This window comes from Megalops cyprinoides, chromosome 22 (assembly GCF_013368585.1).
Source record: "Megalops cyprinoides isolate fMegCyp1 chromosome 22, fMegCyp1.pri, whole genome shotgun sequence".
Lineage (NCBI taxonomy): Eukaryota > Metazoa > Chordata > Actinopteri > Elopiformes > Megalopidae > Megalops > Megalops cyprinoides.
In genome coordinates, this window is record NC_050604.1 from 18,636,213 (window position 1) to 18,653,288 (window position 17,076).

A 17,076-nucleotide genomic window follows, 5' to 3' on the forward strand; every position below is an offset into this window, starting at 1 on the left:
AATAGCCAGCTAACCTGCTAGTTAGCCAAACAACATAAATGAAGCATTTCCTAACTGCTAAACATATTTAGAGTTGATGGTACTTGAATAGTACGGTTTATAGATGATAGATGACTGCTGAAAGTAAACTAGCAGGGTTATGAAGCATCGTTAACTTGCAAGCCAGCTCACTTATTAACTTAGCTAACGTTAGCCAACTGATCTCTCCAAACTGAGCAACTGCAACCGCCTGTACAAAATACCGCCTTGAGTTCTTATTGTCCGCAGCTGTCAGCTAGCTAATCCTAGCAAACGGAAACGGTTGTTTCAGTCCAGCCGACATTGTCTCCGCCACGTGGCATAAATCGACGGTTGTATGCTCCAATAAAAAGATACATATCTATATTTTATAGCTGTATATAATATCAGTGTAGAGTACTACGCCATCTGTCCAAAGTCAACTGGCTCTTGCAAATTGCTATCAGTTCAAGTAGCCCGCGACGATTGAAATCCTCCAATCCGAATCGATGTAAACAGGAACGTCGGCAAGCTACGGATGCCGAGTGGGACATATCATAATCTTTCGACTATGGAAATGCAGTCACTTCGAGTGGGATGGAGTGGCTTTCTGAACAAATCGCATAAAAACATTTTGCTGCCACCTACTGTATGAGGTGTGGAGCGCCAAACCAACCACAATTTTGACGAAACATAGCACCTCCAGTTACTTAGGGCCACACAGTCTGATATGTTGCACCGATCCGTTTCACACAATATCAGAGCTGGACTAAGCAGCATACCCAAACATAACACAACAGAATAATGACCGGGTAATGATCGGGTTCTTCAACTTTATGAGGTTATTTTCAACACGCTTTTCGCAGTAGGCCGGTTAGCTCAGTTGGTTAGAGCGTGGTGCTAATAACGCCAAGGTCGCGGGTTCGATCCCCGTACGGGCCATGTAAGCTTTTTTTTTCGAACTCACTTCCCCCCTGCCTGCTGTTATTCAATTTAACTAAAAGCCACCACAGTGAATAAAAAAGCTACTAATTTAGCTTCACTTAAGAGAAGAATAAGATTTGGAAAGCCATGTCTGCTGCTTGTCTGATTACCCACTGTTGATAGTTTTTGTTACAATTGAGCTTTGTGTCGGATTTGATTAAGATGTTAATTGATATCTGTTCTTTGATTTTTATGATTAACCTGTTCAATATCTTCGTGAGGAAGCCTGGAACGCCAGTTTAAAAAAAAAAGAACAATGGACGATATATGAAGCGAAAAAGCACATATGATGATTTACAACGAGTCTATTTTCAGATTACAGATGCCAAAATGCCTATTGAAACTACCCAGTTGTGTCCTTTTCCTGAATCAGAGGACCCTTAACTGGTGGCACATTGTTCCAACTTGTCAGAAAAAAACTGGTCCTGCTATATTTTCTTTGGTCCCTTTTGGATTTTCTATCTAGAATAGAAAGTAGTTCTGCAAATGAATGTTTTTTTTCCTTTTATATTTCTGGTCATATATTCATTAACATATTATTTTACTGGTTATATACTCAATATATGAGTTTCAGAGGGACGGTTCAACAGTTTAAGCCACATCACACCAAACCAGAAATTTTCAGCCACTTTATTTTTATTATCATAATTTATGTAAAAAGATGGGAGTGAAATATGGAATGGAATAAAACAGAATTGGTGTCAACCCAACAATGGCAACAAAGAGAAATATAGCACTTTTACAAACATTTCAAATAGCCATTTCTGCAACTGCAGGAAAGACACATCAAAACAGCTAATAAATAAGCAATGTTGGAAAAAGTTATTGCATACAGGTCTTAAATTTGATTAATTACTACTTTTTGCCTAGAGGTCTTTTTTCTTCTATCTTTACACCCTTGCCACAGGCACAGTGCCTATCGTTAAATTAAAAAAGTGTAATGTATGAACAAAGCTAATGACAGCATGCCTGCACTAAATGAAGTTCTATAATTAATTAATCTCTAACACTGGGCAAGGTTAAAGTGAATGCACCTCAGTAACAAATGTCACACTTGCTTTGCTATGCACATCCCAGGACATATCTCAGGTGGACTCCTGCAAAAGTGCACAATTTGCGCTTCATTTTCCTGAAAACAAATATATTTAAGAATGGAAAAAATGCAGAGTTACTGCAAATCAAAACTTGTACATGCATGTTTTCAAAGCCTTCCAGTTTCTTTGAATCCCTACGGTACTTCTTTCAAAAGCTCAATGTAATGCTTCTAATGCTTCAAGTAAATTAAATCTGAAAGGGAAAATAGTGTACAAGAGATTTGTCCAAACTCCTAAGAGTCATTTACTGTGTATATGTATTTGAACATACAATTTATATAGTATAAGAAGTGCACGGTGTAAGAGGTTTGTTCCATCACTTTGGCATAGAGAGTACAGTAAAATGATTCAAACTGTTTCCACTTGAAATCTGAGCAAAGTTACTACATATAACTAAAACGGACTTCGAAATTCAGTTGGCAGACAAAAACAGAAACAAATACAAATATACACGCAGGACAAATGCACCTAAAATGACTGACAGCTTCTCATACCAAGCCCTTGTCAATCAAGTATCAAACATTATTATTCAAATAAGCATTAGACTGAAAGTAATAACAACTATCGTCATTATCATTACTGCAGTTCTGATGTTATTATGATCAGTAATAATAATAATAATATACAATAGGTGTTGTGTGTGTGGGTGGGATATACATGTTTGCCAGGTTTCCGAAGCGGCCTGTAAAAATTGCCATGGTTCTCAGTGCACTGAGGGTTGGAACTTGCACTTTAGCACAAATATAGACAGCAGCCGGAGCTCATGCCCCTTGGGGAAACATTCAAAGTGTTAACTTGCTCCTCACGCCAAACCCCTTACCCCCCCACTAACCCCAAACCGACGCCTGTCAATATGTCTGAGAGCAACACCCCGCTGTATGGTGTTCGGGCTCCCTACGCCGCGGTGGGCGCCAGGCGACTGACGAGGGCGATGCTGTTCAGGCACATCCTCCTGAGAAAGGCCGGGCACGAGGGCTTCATGATGAGGTGCTCCACAAGGACCCGTAGCTCTGTGAACAGGGTGCTGAGGGGGGAGAGGCAGCGGGATGAAGGATGAATGAACATTAACGCTAAGAGGCATCCAAGGTGCTTCTACAAGAAACATTAACCCAGGAAAAGTGTTTTGTTGGGCATACCAACCAGTTATGAATGAACGTTTTTTCAGAAATCTGATAATTGTCAGGTAAACTACTATTTTTGGTAGTTAAACATCAATACTATGAGCTGCTGATAGACTGATGTCAAAGCAAACACACCCACATTTGTAGCACTCTAGTAAGCTTGCTAGCTGTTATTCTATTTTCAGCAAGAAACAACAGCATGAGCATTTCCCTCACAAGCCTCTTCTCAAAACAGAGGCTTTTTTCAGAATAGAAATATCCCTACACATTCTTCAGTGATGTCTCTTACCGACAGTAGGGGTTTCTCCTGGACGCGTAGCGAAGCGTGACAAACCTATAGTAAATGAAGGGCTGTAGCAAGCTCCCCTGGCCACTGCAAAGAAACACAAAAACCGAGATCTGAATGAGGCACAGACCCAGATCCCAGATCACCTAAATCCTGTTCAACATTGGCTGAGTCTGTAATGGTTCATCTAAACGGGAAACACACTCAAACGCACCTAAAAAGCAAGAAGATGGTGGCTGGCATGAGGAATATCTCATTGCAAGCGATGAACATGAGGATGTTCTGCTGGTTGGCTGTGAGCTTGTTCAGGAAGTTTCTCATGAAGCCCATGCTGTTCGGTCCCATCTCCTGTGGAAATAAGGGACAAAAATGACACAAAATTCTCTCTTTTCTAGCACAGGTACAATTTGAAAATGCAGATACTGGGTGGTTCACAGAAAAAGCTGAACCATCTTCAGCTCAAAGAGGACAGGAAGTCAGCACTGTGGAAGATAATATTCAGCCATTCTGTGACCATTTATTTACCTTTCCATATATGTTAATAATAAAGACAACATTCCCTCCCTTTTTTGACGGTTTATAGTTAAATATCTTGATATAAAAAAAATGTGTTGTAATGGTATGCGTATACTGGTACACTCATAAAGATTAACACTTGAAGAAGTAAACACTTTGAACAAATACACATTTCAAAACAAAATCATCATGATACTTACATCCAGGACCTTCTTTGTGTAAGAGGTAGCATGAAGCAGGGAAAAGAGAAAGACTGGAAAAATGCTCACTGAAGGATGGGTTAAGGAGGAAACTGTGGTGCACTTCGATTCTAACTCAGTTATTTACGAACGGAACATTGGGCATTGATGGATGATCAGGAATGTCCAACAAAGGACAAAAAGTAGAGGACACCAGGCCACCCAAGGAGGCACTGAAGCACTCAAAAGGAAGGAAGGGCAGCTTGTATGTCTGCATCAAAGGCTAAATTTATTCAGTGCAGAAAGCACTGTGCATCTCTCTGTGACAGCAGGAACAAAGATAAAAGTTACAAACTGCACATGAATACTTTTTCTGCTCTTGTGCACTCTGATGCAAACACAGAAGTCTCCCCATTCTTCCTTTTTTGATTGCTACATCCAAAAATATTTCTGACCATACTGACTCATACATACTCATACCATCTCAATAATGTGAAGTTTCCATAGCTTTTTGACATCACATAAGGCCCAGAAAATGTAAGTTTGGTTCATCCAGCATCGTTCAAAGCCATTTCAATGCCTTTCTATGCAAGCCAAATTATACAATGATATACCATTCAGGCAGGCCCTTCATGTGTTTAATAAAGACATATTCTATAAATAAATGATCATTCACTTCGGTCTGCTCCACAATCCAGAGAATGCAATGACTGTGAAACGTTATCTGCTCGCACCAGATGCATGAATAATCTGAGTGACACTGAGCCACAGTGAGCTACAGCTCAGTCAGCGTGTGAGCGCTGCTCTTTTTGATGGGGCGATCACTCTGACAGGATACTGGTGATGGGGTAGGAGTTGACCAGGATGAGGGAGTAGAGCAGGTAGTGGCAGCTGTCCTCCTGCAGGGCCTGGGCCAGGAAGGCCCGGCTCAGCTGGAAGTGCGGCAGCCTCTGATGCAGACGCAGAGCGCTGGTCAGGGCATTGGCCAGCAGGGCGCGCTGGTAGAAATTTGCAGCTTCTGGCAGTCTGAGAGAAACAGGGAGACGGAAAGATTCACACTAAAAACCGCTGCCTGGGATAGCTAATGCTTGTGAACAGAACTGCACTGTCACCTATGAAGTTAGTTAGGATTTAAATGATCTTTGGTTACGAAACAATTTAGGTGGGAAATTGGTAGTGAATCAACAGTGAAGCTTCATGAACCCCATAATGGCCAGCACTATCATGTCCTCTCAATCACCGATTCATACAAATCAATGAAAAAGCTATCCACAGCAAAATCCTATGGGTGGTTCAAATCTGCGGGTCACACAATAGCATATTACCACCAGCCATTTTTTTGGATCAAGAAACATCATGCTCTCAACCCTAATAGTTAAATGCAAAGGCTTAGATATTTATGGTATTTAGAATATCATTTAGAGATTCGCAAAAAACAAGAAGCCATTCAGATAATGCAAGGACCTCTTGTACTAAACACATGGAAAGTAGGTATAGACAGAAAAATGATGTTATTTCAAAATTTCACACGATAGGCTTTTGTTAAACATTAAATTTGTTGTAAAATTTTTTTAACGCAATGAATTATTTAGTAACCACATAAATATTACTTGCAAAACAATAGCCTTGACTCCTAGATTTTGACATTATGAGTAAATGGAGAAACGAAGCCTGAGGACAGGCGCACTAGGCCGTACTCACCCCAGGATGGGCAGAATGAACAGAATGGAGCAGTACACAGTAAAGATGCGCGACAGCCACATTGCCGTTTCCAGCTTGTTACTTAACATGAATTGCTGCAATACAAGCAAAAAACTTAACATGCAACACAGCGACGTCCTTTCTGCAGGATCACCAATAACATGAAAATGCCACTTTTAGTGCAAATGAAGGAAAACGATGCAGGGTGAGGTAAGCCATTTCCTGCTCGTTTACGCATGTACGGCATACAAGGATGTGGTGAACTAACACCGTCAGTAAGTTAGCACTGGAGTTAGCCACAACTGGACTGTTTGTTACATGCTGCTGCATTAAAATTACTTCTAAAAAATACTCCACAATTCATGCAAATAATTCAAGTTTTACACCACTAGGTCTAGAACACATTTGTAAATATTTACATAGAACATATGTGTGACTGCATGGAAAAAATTTGACTGTTTGCAAAAAATATGTGAACACTAGTTTTAAGTCTTCTGCAAAAAAAAATCTGCTTTTCAAAAGAAAGGTCCTGTCTATATGTAATTTCATCTCACACAAAAGACATGCAGAATAATATAGAAACAGTCACTTGGATCCCTATGTTGCAGGACAGAGACAGTTTATAGTTTAATTATCTCTCGCTACCACAGCATGAAAGTGCTTGGAAGGTACTTACCACCGGCCCCTGTCGAGGAGGCGGGCTCGTTTGCTCTGTGTCGGCCATCTCTTACACTGAATTTGAAATTCTTGTGCTTCAGTCTAGAACAAAACACCTTTGGAATTAGCCCAACTGCATGATCTCACATACACAATGTGCAGGTTCACAATGCTTCCAAAGACTGGATGTTACATGTAGGCTTCCTCTGCTACCCATTTGTAAGTGACTGAAAAATCTGTGGGTGTCCAAATCATTTCTCCACATTATTTACATAGTGTTTAAGACATAGTGCCACACCGTTCATGGTAAGTATGCATAGAGCTGCAACTTCTACAAAACCAGACGGAGGAGCTGGAATTTAGAATGACCTTATTTCAGGGGTACTTATTTTTCTGCAGCTAACAAAAACCAGAACATTTCAGTGACTGTGTGTTGGAGGTGCAGGCATCCACACGCAAGGTGAATATTAAACTACCCCCCCCCCCACCGCAACAGATGGCATCAAGCATCTAAAACCTACATCTCGAGGCTATATCTTAATGTTAAATTAATGAGCTGAAAGAGAAAACTACTGTTACTGCAGCACAAGCAATAATACAATCACTGCACAGGGACAGAGTAGCGGGACATGCAAATATGTGGAAAGCAATACAGGTCTTTCCATAATCAGAATGCCTACTCCTGATTTAATAAAACTGACAACTAACAACAGACCTACTCCTCTTATCTTATAATCTATAAGTTAGCTGGACAGAGCAATATGACTACGATAACGATAATGAGCAGAGTACAGCAGAGAGAGTGCAGTGGCATACAGTTCCTATGGTAACACACACAAGCAACTGGATCCCAAGGGTTCACCCACATGATGTAATGTTTAATGCATCAGCCACAGAATACCACCGAGTGAAAGCAGACCCAGCTAACTAGTGTCTTTACTATTTAACAGAAATCACAGTGACCTTGACAAGGGGTCACTCCCTTTTAAAGGGGACAGACTTCAGCATAACCCTGTCAGATTTTCTTTAAAGTTGGCTGACATAAGTCAAATTTTCAAAATCACATTTATTCGTACCTTTTGCATACTCTAGTATCCTTAACGATATTGACGTTTTCAATCTGCATAAGACGTAATCTTACAACAAGAAATGTTGGCCGTTTAAATTTTCAACTGTGCCAACTTTTACACAGAAAATTCGAGTGTCATGTAAAACCGGTCCCATTTCACATGTAACAGCACAAAAGGTACCAGATAACAGCCCCATTTAAGTATCTGTCTTAGGTTTATTATCACTGACGCCGATTCTGCTTTCAGAAGCTTTTGCTCCTGTTTCATCGGATATTTGTCTATTGCCACCCGCGAATGAAAAATATAACACTAACGCTGGACAACAATGCTCAAGATTAGCTAGCTAGCTAATTGTCCAGCGAAACGTCAGTATCTAGCTAGCTTATGACTCTGCATGTCACCAACAAACCAGCTAGCGAGTCAATTTCTACTACGTTTCCACAGCTTGTTGAATGCAACTGGTATGATCCGAGGGGTAAATAACCTCTATTGTAGCTCGTTTGGTTGCTTTGTTGTTGTTTTATTAAACTAACTAGCTTCAGTTTAGCCGCACTGCTGGCTAGCTAATGTTTCGCTGAATAACGTCCAGCCACAGTACAACAGGCCTTACCCAGACATAAGTTAGTTCTAGTCAAAGCCAAACGGCTGTATGAAGCCTGGATTTATTTGTAGAAAATGTCTGAGCATGGCTAGCTCCACAACTGATCAGATAGCGAGCCATCTAACTAACTGACTTTGATTTTAAACTGGAATTTTTGTTCAAACACCCATGCTGTCAGAAGCGAGCAATCTTAGCGATAACAGTAAACTGACGAAGTAGCCAGTAAAGTGGCAATGACACGCTTAATATGTAACCTTGTTAGCAAAAGTGCTACGTAGCTAGCTAGCAACATAAATGACAGAACCGCTAACTTCTTCCAAGATAACTAACAATAACTGTCATGACAGCTACAGCGTGTCACCGGCTAACGTTAATCTATCTGGCGAGACACCCAGCAAGCTAGCTAACGTTAGTCTGATGGTAATTCAGTTATGATGTGAATAACCATGAAGACAAAATCAACGGAATGACTCCATACTCGCCTGCGGTTCCAAGCGCGTTTTACAGAAACACTGCGATCGACAGATGTGCTGATCCTCTTCGTACCGGTCAAATAATTACTAACGTTATATCTTGTTAGCTAGCTTCTTCGCCAGCTACCTTGCGCTCCCCTCAATCAAGGCACAAATTGTGGGAGCGGAAGTGCTACTCGAATTAGTATCGCGAGATTTCGTCTTCTTCTTCAATGACCTTTAGTGGGTATTCTGATAACTGAAGCTTGCATTACTGCCACCTACTGTGGTATCCACGAAACATCAACAAAAGCCTCCAGTGCCAAAATTATTCCATCGTATAGCCTATTCACTTCTCCCGTTTTTTGTGGTTACAACTAGAAATGCTAATAGCATTGGAAAAAGTTACGATTAAGATCTCGTAAAGACTTAGCGTATTTTAGCGTGCTTTCTCTGTTGTGATAAACTGGCAAGACAATAAATCATTGTCTCGCCAGTGTGTGGTTTAAGAAAAATGAAGAGAAATCTATGAAGCCATCGATTGGCTGTGCTCCCAGGATTATGGCACAGACGAAGAGCGGCGTCCAAAGGTCTTTGACCCGCCAGTGGTGGGGATTTATCACTGATGCTGAAAACAATTTGGATGAACTGTCAAACAGGAGAGGATTAAGATTTGTACAAGGTTGATGATATGTTGAATCAAGTGTTTTTGGGTCAAACAAAAATCTGTAGACATTGGCCACTAGCCGAGAATCGACTGCCCTGTATTTTATCTCTTTTTATTATTTTATTATTGCTAGTTCAACGGCCTGACTGATGCATGTTTAGTCATCTTAGCATGTCTAATTTTGAGCTCACTGTGACATGCTGCTCAGTTGTTTCTGTATTAAATTCCCTGAAACAATTTAATCATTGTGCTGTTTCTTGGTATTTCCGTTTTCATTCTCTTTCCTAGGCACGCATATTGTGTTGTACTTGGTGCATCACCGCTTTGGCGCGAAGACTGCATTCAATGGGATGATTTAAAGGTAAGGATGTACAGTGAGGATGCTGACAAAATAGATACTAACATCCAACATCTGTACTGTTCAAGAGGAGAATGTTCAGTCTTGTTCAATGTTATGTAATCGTAGTCTGTATCAAGAGAGTCTCTCAATCTGTCAGATTGATTTGTGACTACCTGTCGCTCAATAATGCTCACAATGGCATTCAGGCCTGTGTTTTGAATAGGTCTGTGTGTTGTGTAGGACTGTGAGAGAACCACACTGACGGGGAAGAATGCAGGAAGGCAGAGGCAATGTCCTATCATCAATGTATCTACAACACAGTGGGATGAGAGGGGGTGCAATACACTGTTGCACAGTTAGTGATGGGACTTGTAGGGTATTGTAGCATAGTGTGGGAAGGGGCAGATGCTGGCAGCATACTGAAGCTACAGAGTATCCAGAATAGGCTAGCTAGGGTGGGCCCAACCAATAACCCATACTGTAGTGGCGTAATCCTGTCAGCACTGAGCGGGGTACCCCTACATGACATTCTAAGGCAGAGTAACACTATTAAATCATGTAACAAAAATGCATCACTATGCATTTTGGATGTATTTGCAAAATTAGCTCATGGACAAATAATATGATCATTTACTGGAAGTCTCAATTTGCCAATTGTCAAACAGCATTCACAAGCAATCTCTCGAAATAGGAGCTGGATTGTGGAACAGTTTCTGCCGATCACTATAGTTAGACCATTCTCTGCTGCTTTTAAGTCAAAAATGTGGAACTGGCATGGTTTACATTATGGAAATTAAGTTTTATTGCAGTAACAGGTGCCATTTAATACAAAACAATTTTAGTATGATTGCTCTGTGGTTATTAAATTGCCCATTTTGTTTTATAAAATGTTGTGTTTTTAATCTATACTGATGCTATATTGTTTTATTCCCTTTTTCTGGTTTATTTGTTAATCAATGTTATTTGCAGTATTACCTTGAATTGGTTTGCAAATCTTTTACATTTTGCATGTAGGACATTCTTTAAAAGCCATCTTGTTTGATCGATGACTGGTGTCCAAACATATACCCATGGGCCATATTATGAATAAATAAATAAAATAAAACAACCGCCAATGCGGTCAAAAAACCCGCAGAGTGGACGCTTGGTAACCTTGTAATGATGTGGGTATGCCACCAGGAGGCGGCGTTTCACAAATGAGGTTATCTTTGATTAATCTAGTTGCCTGATACAGACATTTGTACATCATTTTTCTCATATGCAAGAATTATTTCGCTTGTGTTATTTATACGGAGTTTCATTCATTTAGACCTACATAGTAACACCAATTGCCTCAAAACGTTGTCCACAAGATGGAGTAGGAGGTAGCGCTTATCGAAAATGCTGCAGTAGTTTGTGTCGAATTTCATACATGAGAAGTGCTTACAAAAGAACATCTGTGACCAAACAGTCATTGCAATTCAGTTGTGTCATCCTGGATATTACGTAGCACACACTGGAGAAAGGGTATTGAATTTAATAGTTGATCATGGGTTGAAGCAATATATGCAGTATGCAGCTGCTGAATGAATGTGAGAGGGTAGAGCTTATGCAACATCAATGGTGTCTGGAATTAAATATGAAAAAATATGTTGTAATTATGAAGTGATGTCTTTAATCGGAGACCTCATGACGTCCTTTTATGCACTTGTGAAAGAGATTGGAATTGCGATTATTTTTATAATGTAAGGGGTTGTCATAACTATTTTCTGTGCAGCGTTATTCCAAAGCATGGTCTCGATATATAACCGGTTTAACTCATTGGTTTTGCAATACTTCCCGTGAGAGATCTTAGTCCTTAATGACTGATGAGGAATATAACACAGGACAGTTGTACCCACGGCAGAAATTGCAGGTAATTGCATTGACACGATACTTTCGCCAGATGGCGCATTACAGCTCCATGGCTCCCTTATCAACTTAATCGAGACAGGCAGCGGCAGAGGGTAATTAGTTTATTAGATCATACAGATAGCGTTCTCTAAAAGAAAATATTATACCTTTAATGTTTGTGAAAATATGTATGTTTAGGTGATTGGCAGAGAGCCGTATAATGCATTTGAAATTGTTTTAGCATCAACTGAAAATGCAGCCGATGCAATGTTAAATCTAATTTTTCTGTGCAAAAACCTAATTAGGCATTTAAAAAGGTTAACGCCAGCGCCTGAGACGGTTTTTGTTTAATAATCCTATTACTGACGGCTCATCATGTATAAAATGGTGCAGAAGGATGCAAAGTTTTCACTGGTTTAAGTGTATCTCTGAGAAATAGACAAATACTACTGTAAGGAAACACCAAATGGATATACAGTAGCCAGGTTGGTTTCATATTCACTGTAAGTACGTGCTGTTGCCATCATTGTAAGCGGTTAGTAACTTTTAAATCTTTCTCTCCCTCCTGCTGTATAGTAATATGCATTTTGTTGTGTTTTAAAACGTTCTTTCTTTCTTATAGAGCGAGGGCTTTGTGTTAGCAGTTTGACGTTTTGCGCGCAGCGAAAACGCCTGTTTGCTTGAATCACCTTGGAGACTGCATGGCTCAGAATTGCTGTGATCGTAGGTGCACTTCAGGGATATGTCATAGATGCGCTTGTTTACTGAAATAATCACCTCACAGACTAGGAAAAAAAATCTCAGAGGTAAAACAAAAAAAAATGTCAATTACAAAACAATTTTCTGCCTGTTTTTAAATTGGTTATCCTTCCCTGAAGGTCGTCGTTATTTGAATGGGTCTAAATATTTCCGAAGTGTCTTAATGTTTGAGTAGATGGACATGTAATAAATCGAACTACCTAGATACTTTTCACATTATACCACATTATACAGTCGTTGCATGGGCCATAGATGGACCGGGTCTTATCGGTATGTTCATGGGTTTATTTCTACTTCTACTATTATTATTATTATTATTATTATTATTATTATTATTATTAGTAGTAGTAGTAGTAGTAGTAGTAGTAGTATTGTTGAAGTGATCCATGTTAGACCTAAAGTAAGCAAATAAAAACGGCTTTTGTCACAACCTAACGCATGATTTCAATTTTATTTTAATCAGTAAAATGAAAACCGTCGCATTTAAATTAGCCATTTAAATTCATTATTTTAAAGTATTGCTTTGCTTAAACGGTCCGAAATTAATTCCGCCGGAATTAATGCATACAATTTAGGGAGAAATACTAAATGTATGGGATAACATTCAGCTAAATTTTGGTGCATAATTACAGCTATTTTTTACTATTATCCTTGGTTTATTGCACCGTCAAAATATCTGTTATAATATAATATGTCGCAATAGCAACAACAATACATTTGTGTAGTACTGACACGCTTGCTCTGGAAACTTAAGCACGCTTGATTTTTTCAGCTGTATTAGCTACATAAATTATTCTGATTGCATGTAATATCTATAATAATTTTAAGAATTTAGTGGTTAGTCCTTATGATTTTCTACAATTATGCAATGAATAAATCTAAAATGCATTAATTGTTCAAAAACAAGCATCAAGCAAATAAAAACCTATATTGTCAAGCAGACCACTTAGAGGTCAGTTGGACAGATAGGACTACATGTAAAGAATATAATGATAGCACGATCTGACGCCAGAAAGAACAGAAACTGGTATTGCACAGTATATTTAGTTGTGTGGCATTTGGCTGGGGAAAGTTCGGTATTAGCATACGTTCTATAAAGACACACAAAATACTGTTACTAAAGAAATATCTAAAGGTTTGTTTCTACCCCCGTTGCTTTTCGGCTCAAAAGATAAAATCTTTGCTTTTTTGCAAAAACAAGGGACATTACGGAAACGGCAGCTATAATCACGTTTTCCCTCTCTTTTCGCCGTTCTCCTTGCATCCCGTTTTAAAACTGATCCATCAACTCGTGTTTCGAAAGAATTCTGGTCTAGAAAATACCGCGAAACAAAAGAAAACGATTGACAAGTGAAGTCGGAGACGGTTAAAAGGGGAAATCAAAGCCTCAATGGGAATTCGGTTCAGATCAGAAAAAGAAGCTGTATTCTTTCACCAGCTGTAGCGGAATAAAAAGAACTAAAGTAAATAGGGTGTGGAATGGGGATGAACCAGTGGCCTACACACGAAAGTCACAACAAGCGAAAAGAAGTTTTAAAATTAGGGGGGACAGAACACGGTGATGAATGGATTGTGTTAGCCAAAGCAGCGACCAAAAAGACCGATCAGTCTTTCCTTCTCGTGTCTCCGTCTTTTCCTCGTTCTCATAAACAAACAAAATACGTCAAAAAGCACAGTGAAGCGAACATCGATGTAAATATCTTTCTAGGCAAACAAGATACACTATTTACACAATTTCTATAAATATCTGTGATTTACTTAACGAGCCGTGGTGAGCGCGCACTATTCACAATCGTTGAGAGCCGACTCAATACGATATAATTTTTATTCCGAATTTTGATTCCACGTTGAAAACATTAGAAACGAATTTTGATTACACGTTGAAAACATAAGAAAATAGTAATTATATCTTATTTTGAGATTTGTAATATTTATTTTAAAAATTGTATGTCTCTTTTGGGATATGGGGGAAGAAAACTCCCTAGAGAAAGAAAATTCCCTACCTATTATGACTATATATATACACACACACACACACATATATATATATGTGTGTGTGTGTGTGTGTGTGTGTGTGTGTGTGTGTGTGTGTGTGTGTGTATGTATAACTGAGAATTTGTGTGTGTGAATGTACGTGTCTCATTGACACATCAAATAAAGTAAAAATTATTTTACTGTACCTCATATATTCCATATCTCCTACAGCAAGCTCAGACTCACATTCCGATGACTAAATTGACACATTGATTTCACAATAAACGGAACATCGGAACAAACCAGCATATAGGTTGAAAAGAACAGCATGAAATACCAAGGCGCGCATGGTTTGGGTTTGCTCACTTTGATTCTTGATTGCTACCGAAAACGGATTAAATGAATATGCTTTATGCTGGACAAAGAAAACTGGCACTGACTCGGGTTGACTTATTCTCTTTATACTGTTTTCTCACATTCTCATATCAGTTTAGCTGGCACATAACATTCAGCATTAAATGTTTAAATTTTTTTTCTGTTTTCTCTTTGATAGCTTTAGTCTCACTGCAAGTGAGAGGTATAAACTAAGTCCCCATTCAAGTAAAACGAATAGGGTATATAGCTACGAACATGTACGTGTTATATACGAAACACCGAAATATGAAAGGTAAAATAAGCCATAGGCTACAGTCTTCTTTTTGAGTAAACATTTATGTGGCCTTTTCATATGCACAGTAATGGGGACCGCATGGCATCAGTGTGGCCGGCTTCAGTGTGACCGCAGTGTGAGCTCTCTCTGTGTCCGTGACAGAATATTAGTACAGGGTGGAGTCTCACAGTTTGATGAAGCGTTAAGACACTCTGATGGGCCAACGCCGCTACATTCATCCTGTTCCAATGAAAGTTTCAAATCCGTATTCATCTATGTCATCTCTGAGAAGTTCCAACGTTTCACATACTCCCATTCCTTCTCTTGCCATTGTTTGCTTTCTCTTTTTTTCTCATCCACATTAAGAGATAGGTCTAGGCGTACCTTTACAAGCCAAATATTATTCTGATTTGTTTGTTGGTAGAAGGTATACATTTTTGCGAAAATGTACTGTTATCGCTGTCTGAGGCAATTGCTTGTTTTATCATAAATGTCTTTTTACGGACTGGAAGCATTTGTGACAGAGATCGGATATTCGGATCAACAAGCACACTAATTGATCGACACAGTCAAATTATTGTCGAAAACAACATGTCAGGTCTTACGTCTGATTTATCGCCTTTCATTTAACGTGTTTAAAAATCGGTGTGAGCTGACTTGACGTTTTGTGACCATACTGAAATTAATTACATTAAATTAATAATTAATAAGATTTAAACAACTTCGTCATCTTGATTTCGAAAGGCGGGGCTGTCTGATTGTCCCCTGAAGAGTTAATGTCAAAATCATAGCCATTGTTATTGCTTTATCAAACTCAATCGGGAAATAAATTAATCAACACACAAGTAGAGCCAGCATGCGGATCATTTACAAGTAATGGATGGATATTAAGATTTGCCGATATTATTTTCTGTCATTCAAAGTAACAAAGTGAACATTTATTGCATATATATTAAAAATTATACACGCATCGAGCGGAGCTGATGGCTATTTTATTGAGGCTCTGTGGAAGGTGAGGTCTCCGCGGATTCATTTTTCGGAGTGTAATTCTCGCAGGAGAGACGTTTCAAAAATTGCTTTAAGTGACCGCTAAATTGAGTTGTTTCAGAAAAGCATTCAAATGGCGGACATCGCGCAGGCCTTGTTTTTAGGGTATTATTTGAAAATCAGAGCCAAGTGTGCGTGCACGCCCGCGAGCGAGTGCGTGTTACTGTGCATGCATTCCCTACCAGTTTTCTAAGGCCCGCTTCCGTTACATGTTTCCAGTCCATTTTCTAATGGGACAGCCCTCCTTACAAAAATACAGGCAAGTAGCGTAATACACTGGCATCCCAAGTTCCCCAATCATGCCCATTAAAAAGTAACAATGCCTCAATTATAGGCATGTCTAGAAAGAGAACATAATTGTGCGTCAAAATAGCTACCATACATGCAAGATGAATGGTCAGTGTCACTCAGAAGATGCTATTGCGCTATATAATTACCAGAAAGGAATCATTTCCCTAAAAAGGCATTTTCTGTAGATTTATTTTAATGATGCAAGGACAGATCGTGGGCTAACCAGGGTCAGGAGGAGCGAGGGCAATTGCAGAATCTTGCAGAGGTCAGACGGAATTTTTAAATTAACCGTTTCCTGCACGCGCCAAATATGGCGTTTGAAGACACACATAAAACAAGGTTCTTATTCGGTATGCTTTACGTGACCTACGTTTAGAATGAAACTGAAAACAGGCCGACTAAACATCTGTACGAAACAGTATGTCAGAATTATTGGCATGTGCAAGCAAGGTTTTGGAAGAAAAGGCATGCCAAACCGCAGCCGACCTCAGTGGTGATCGGGAACGAATCCGGAACGCGTTCTCATTCTCTATCGAGGATAACGCAGAGCTGTGGATGGGTATTACAACACGTTTTGTGCAATAGGATAATTAGATAGAGATTGATGAACGGTAGTTAAGTGAAGGACATTCAGTCAGACCTGAGGCGGTATGTGTCACCGAGCGCACGGTAGGCAACCACTGACCCCAGGGCGTGCCTCCCAAATGAGATAATCTCCACTTTGCTATAATGCCGTGCACTGTGATTATGGCCAATATGACCTTTGATGGCCCATAGATTATGCCTAATGTGTTTGTCATTAAAATAAAGGCATGCATT

At 39.4% G+C, this 17,076-nt stretch overlaps 1 protein-coding gene and 1 non-coding gene across 2 annotated transcripts; one reads left to right on the forward strand and one right to left on the reverse strand.

Moving 5' to 3' along the window:
• The first annotated feature begins 865 nt into the window (after positions 1 to 865).
• Positions 866 to 939, forward strand: trnai-aau. The gene has a single exon. It is a non-coding gene; the product is annotated as a tRNA-Ile (tRNA).
• Positions 940 to 1,654: 715 nt separating this feature from the next.
• On the reverse strand, positions 1,655 to 8,809 carry LOC118769721 (transmembrane protein 33-like). Its single transcript, XM_036517003.1, has 8 exons — positions 8,689 to 8,809; positions 6,555 to 6,637; positions 5,879 to 5,973; positions 5,016 to 5,203; positions 4,199 to 4,266; positions 3,697 to 3,830; positions 3,486 to 3,569; positions 1,655 to 3,099 (listed from the first exon to the last, which is right to left on the reverse strand). The coding sequence occupies exons 2-8, from the start codon at positions 6,600 to 6,602 to the stop codon at positions 2,970 to 2,972; spliced, it is 747 nt and encodes a 248-aa protein (XP_036372896.1). The 5' UTR covers positions 6,603 to 6,637; positions 8,689 to 8,809; the 3' UTR covers positions 1,655 to 2,969.
• Positions 8,810 to 17,076: the final 8,267 nt, after the last annotated feature.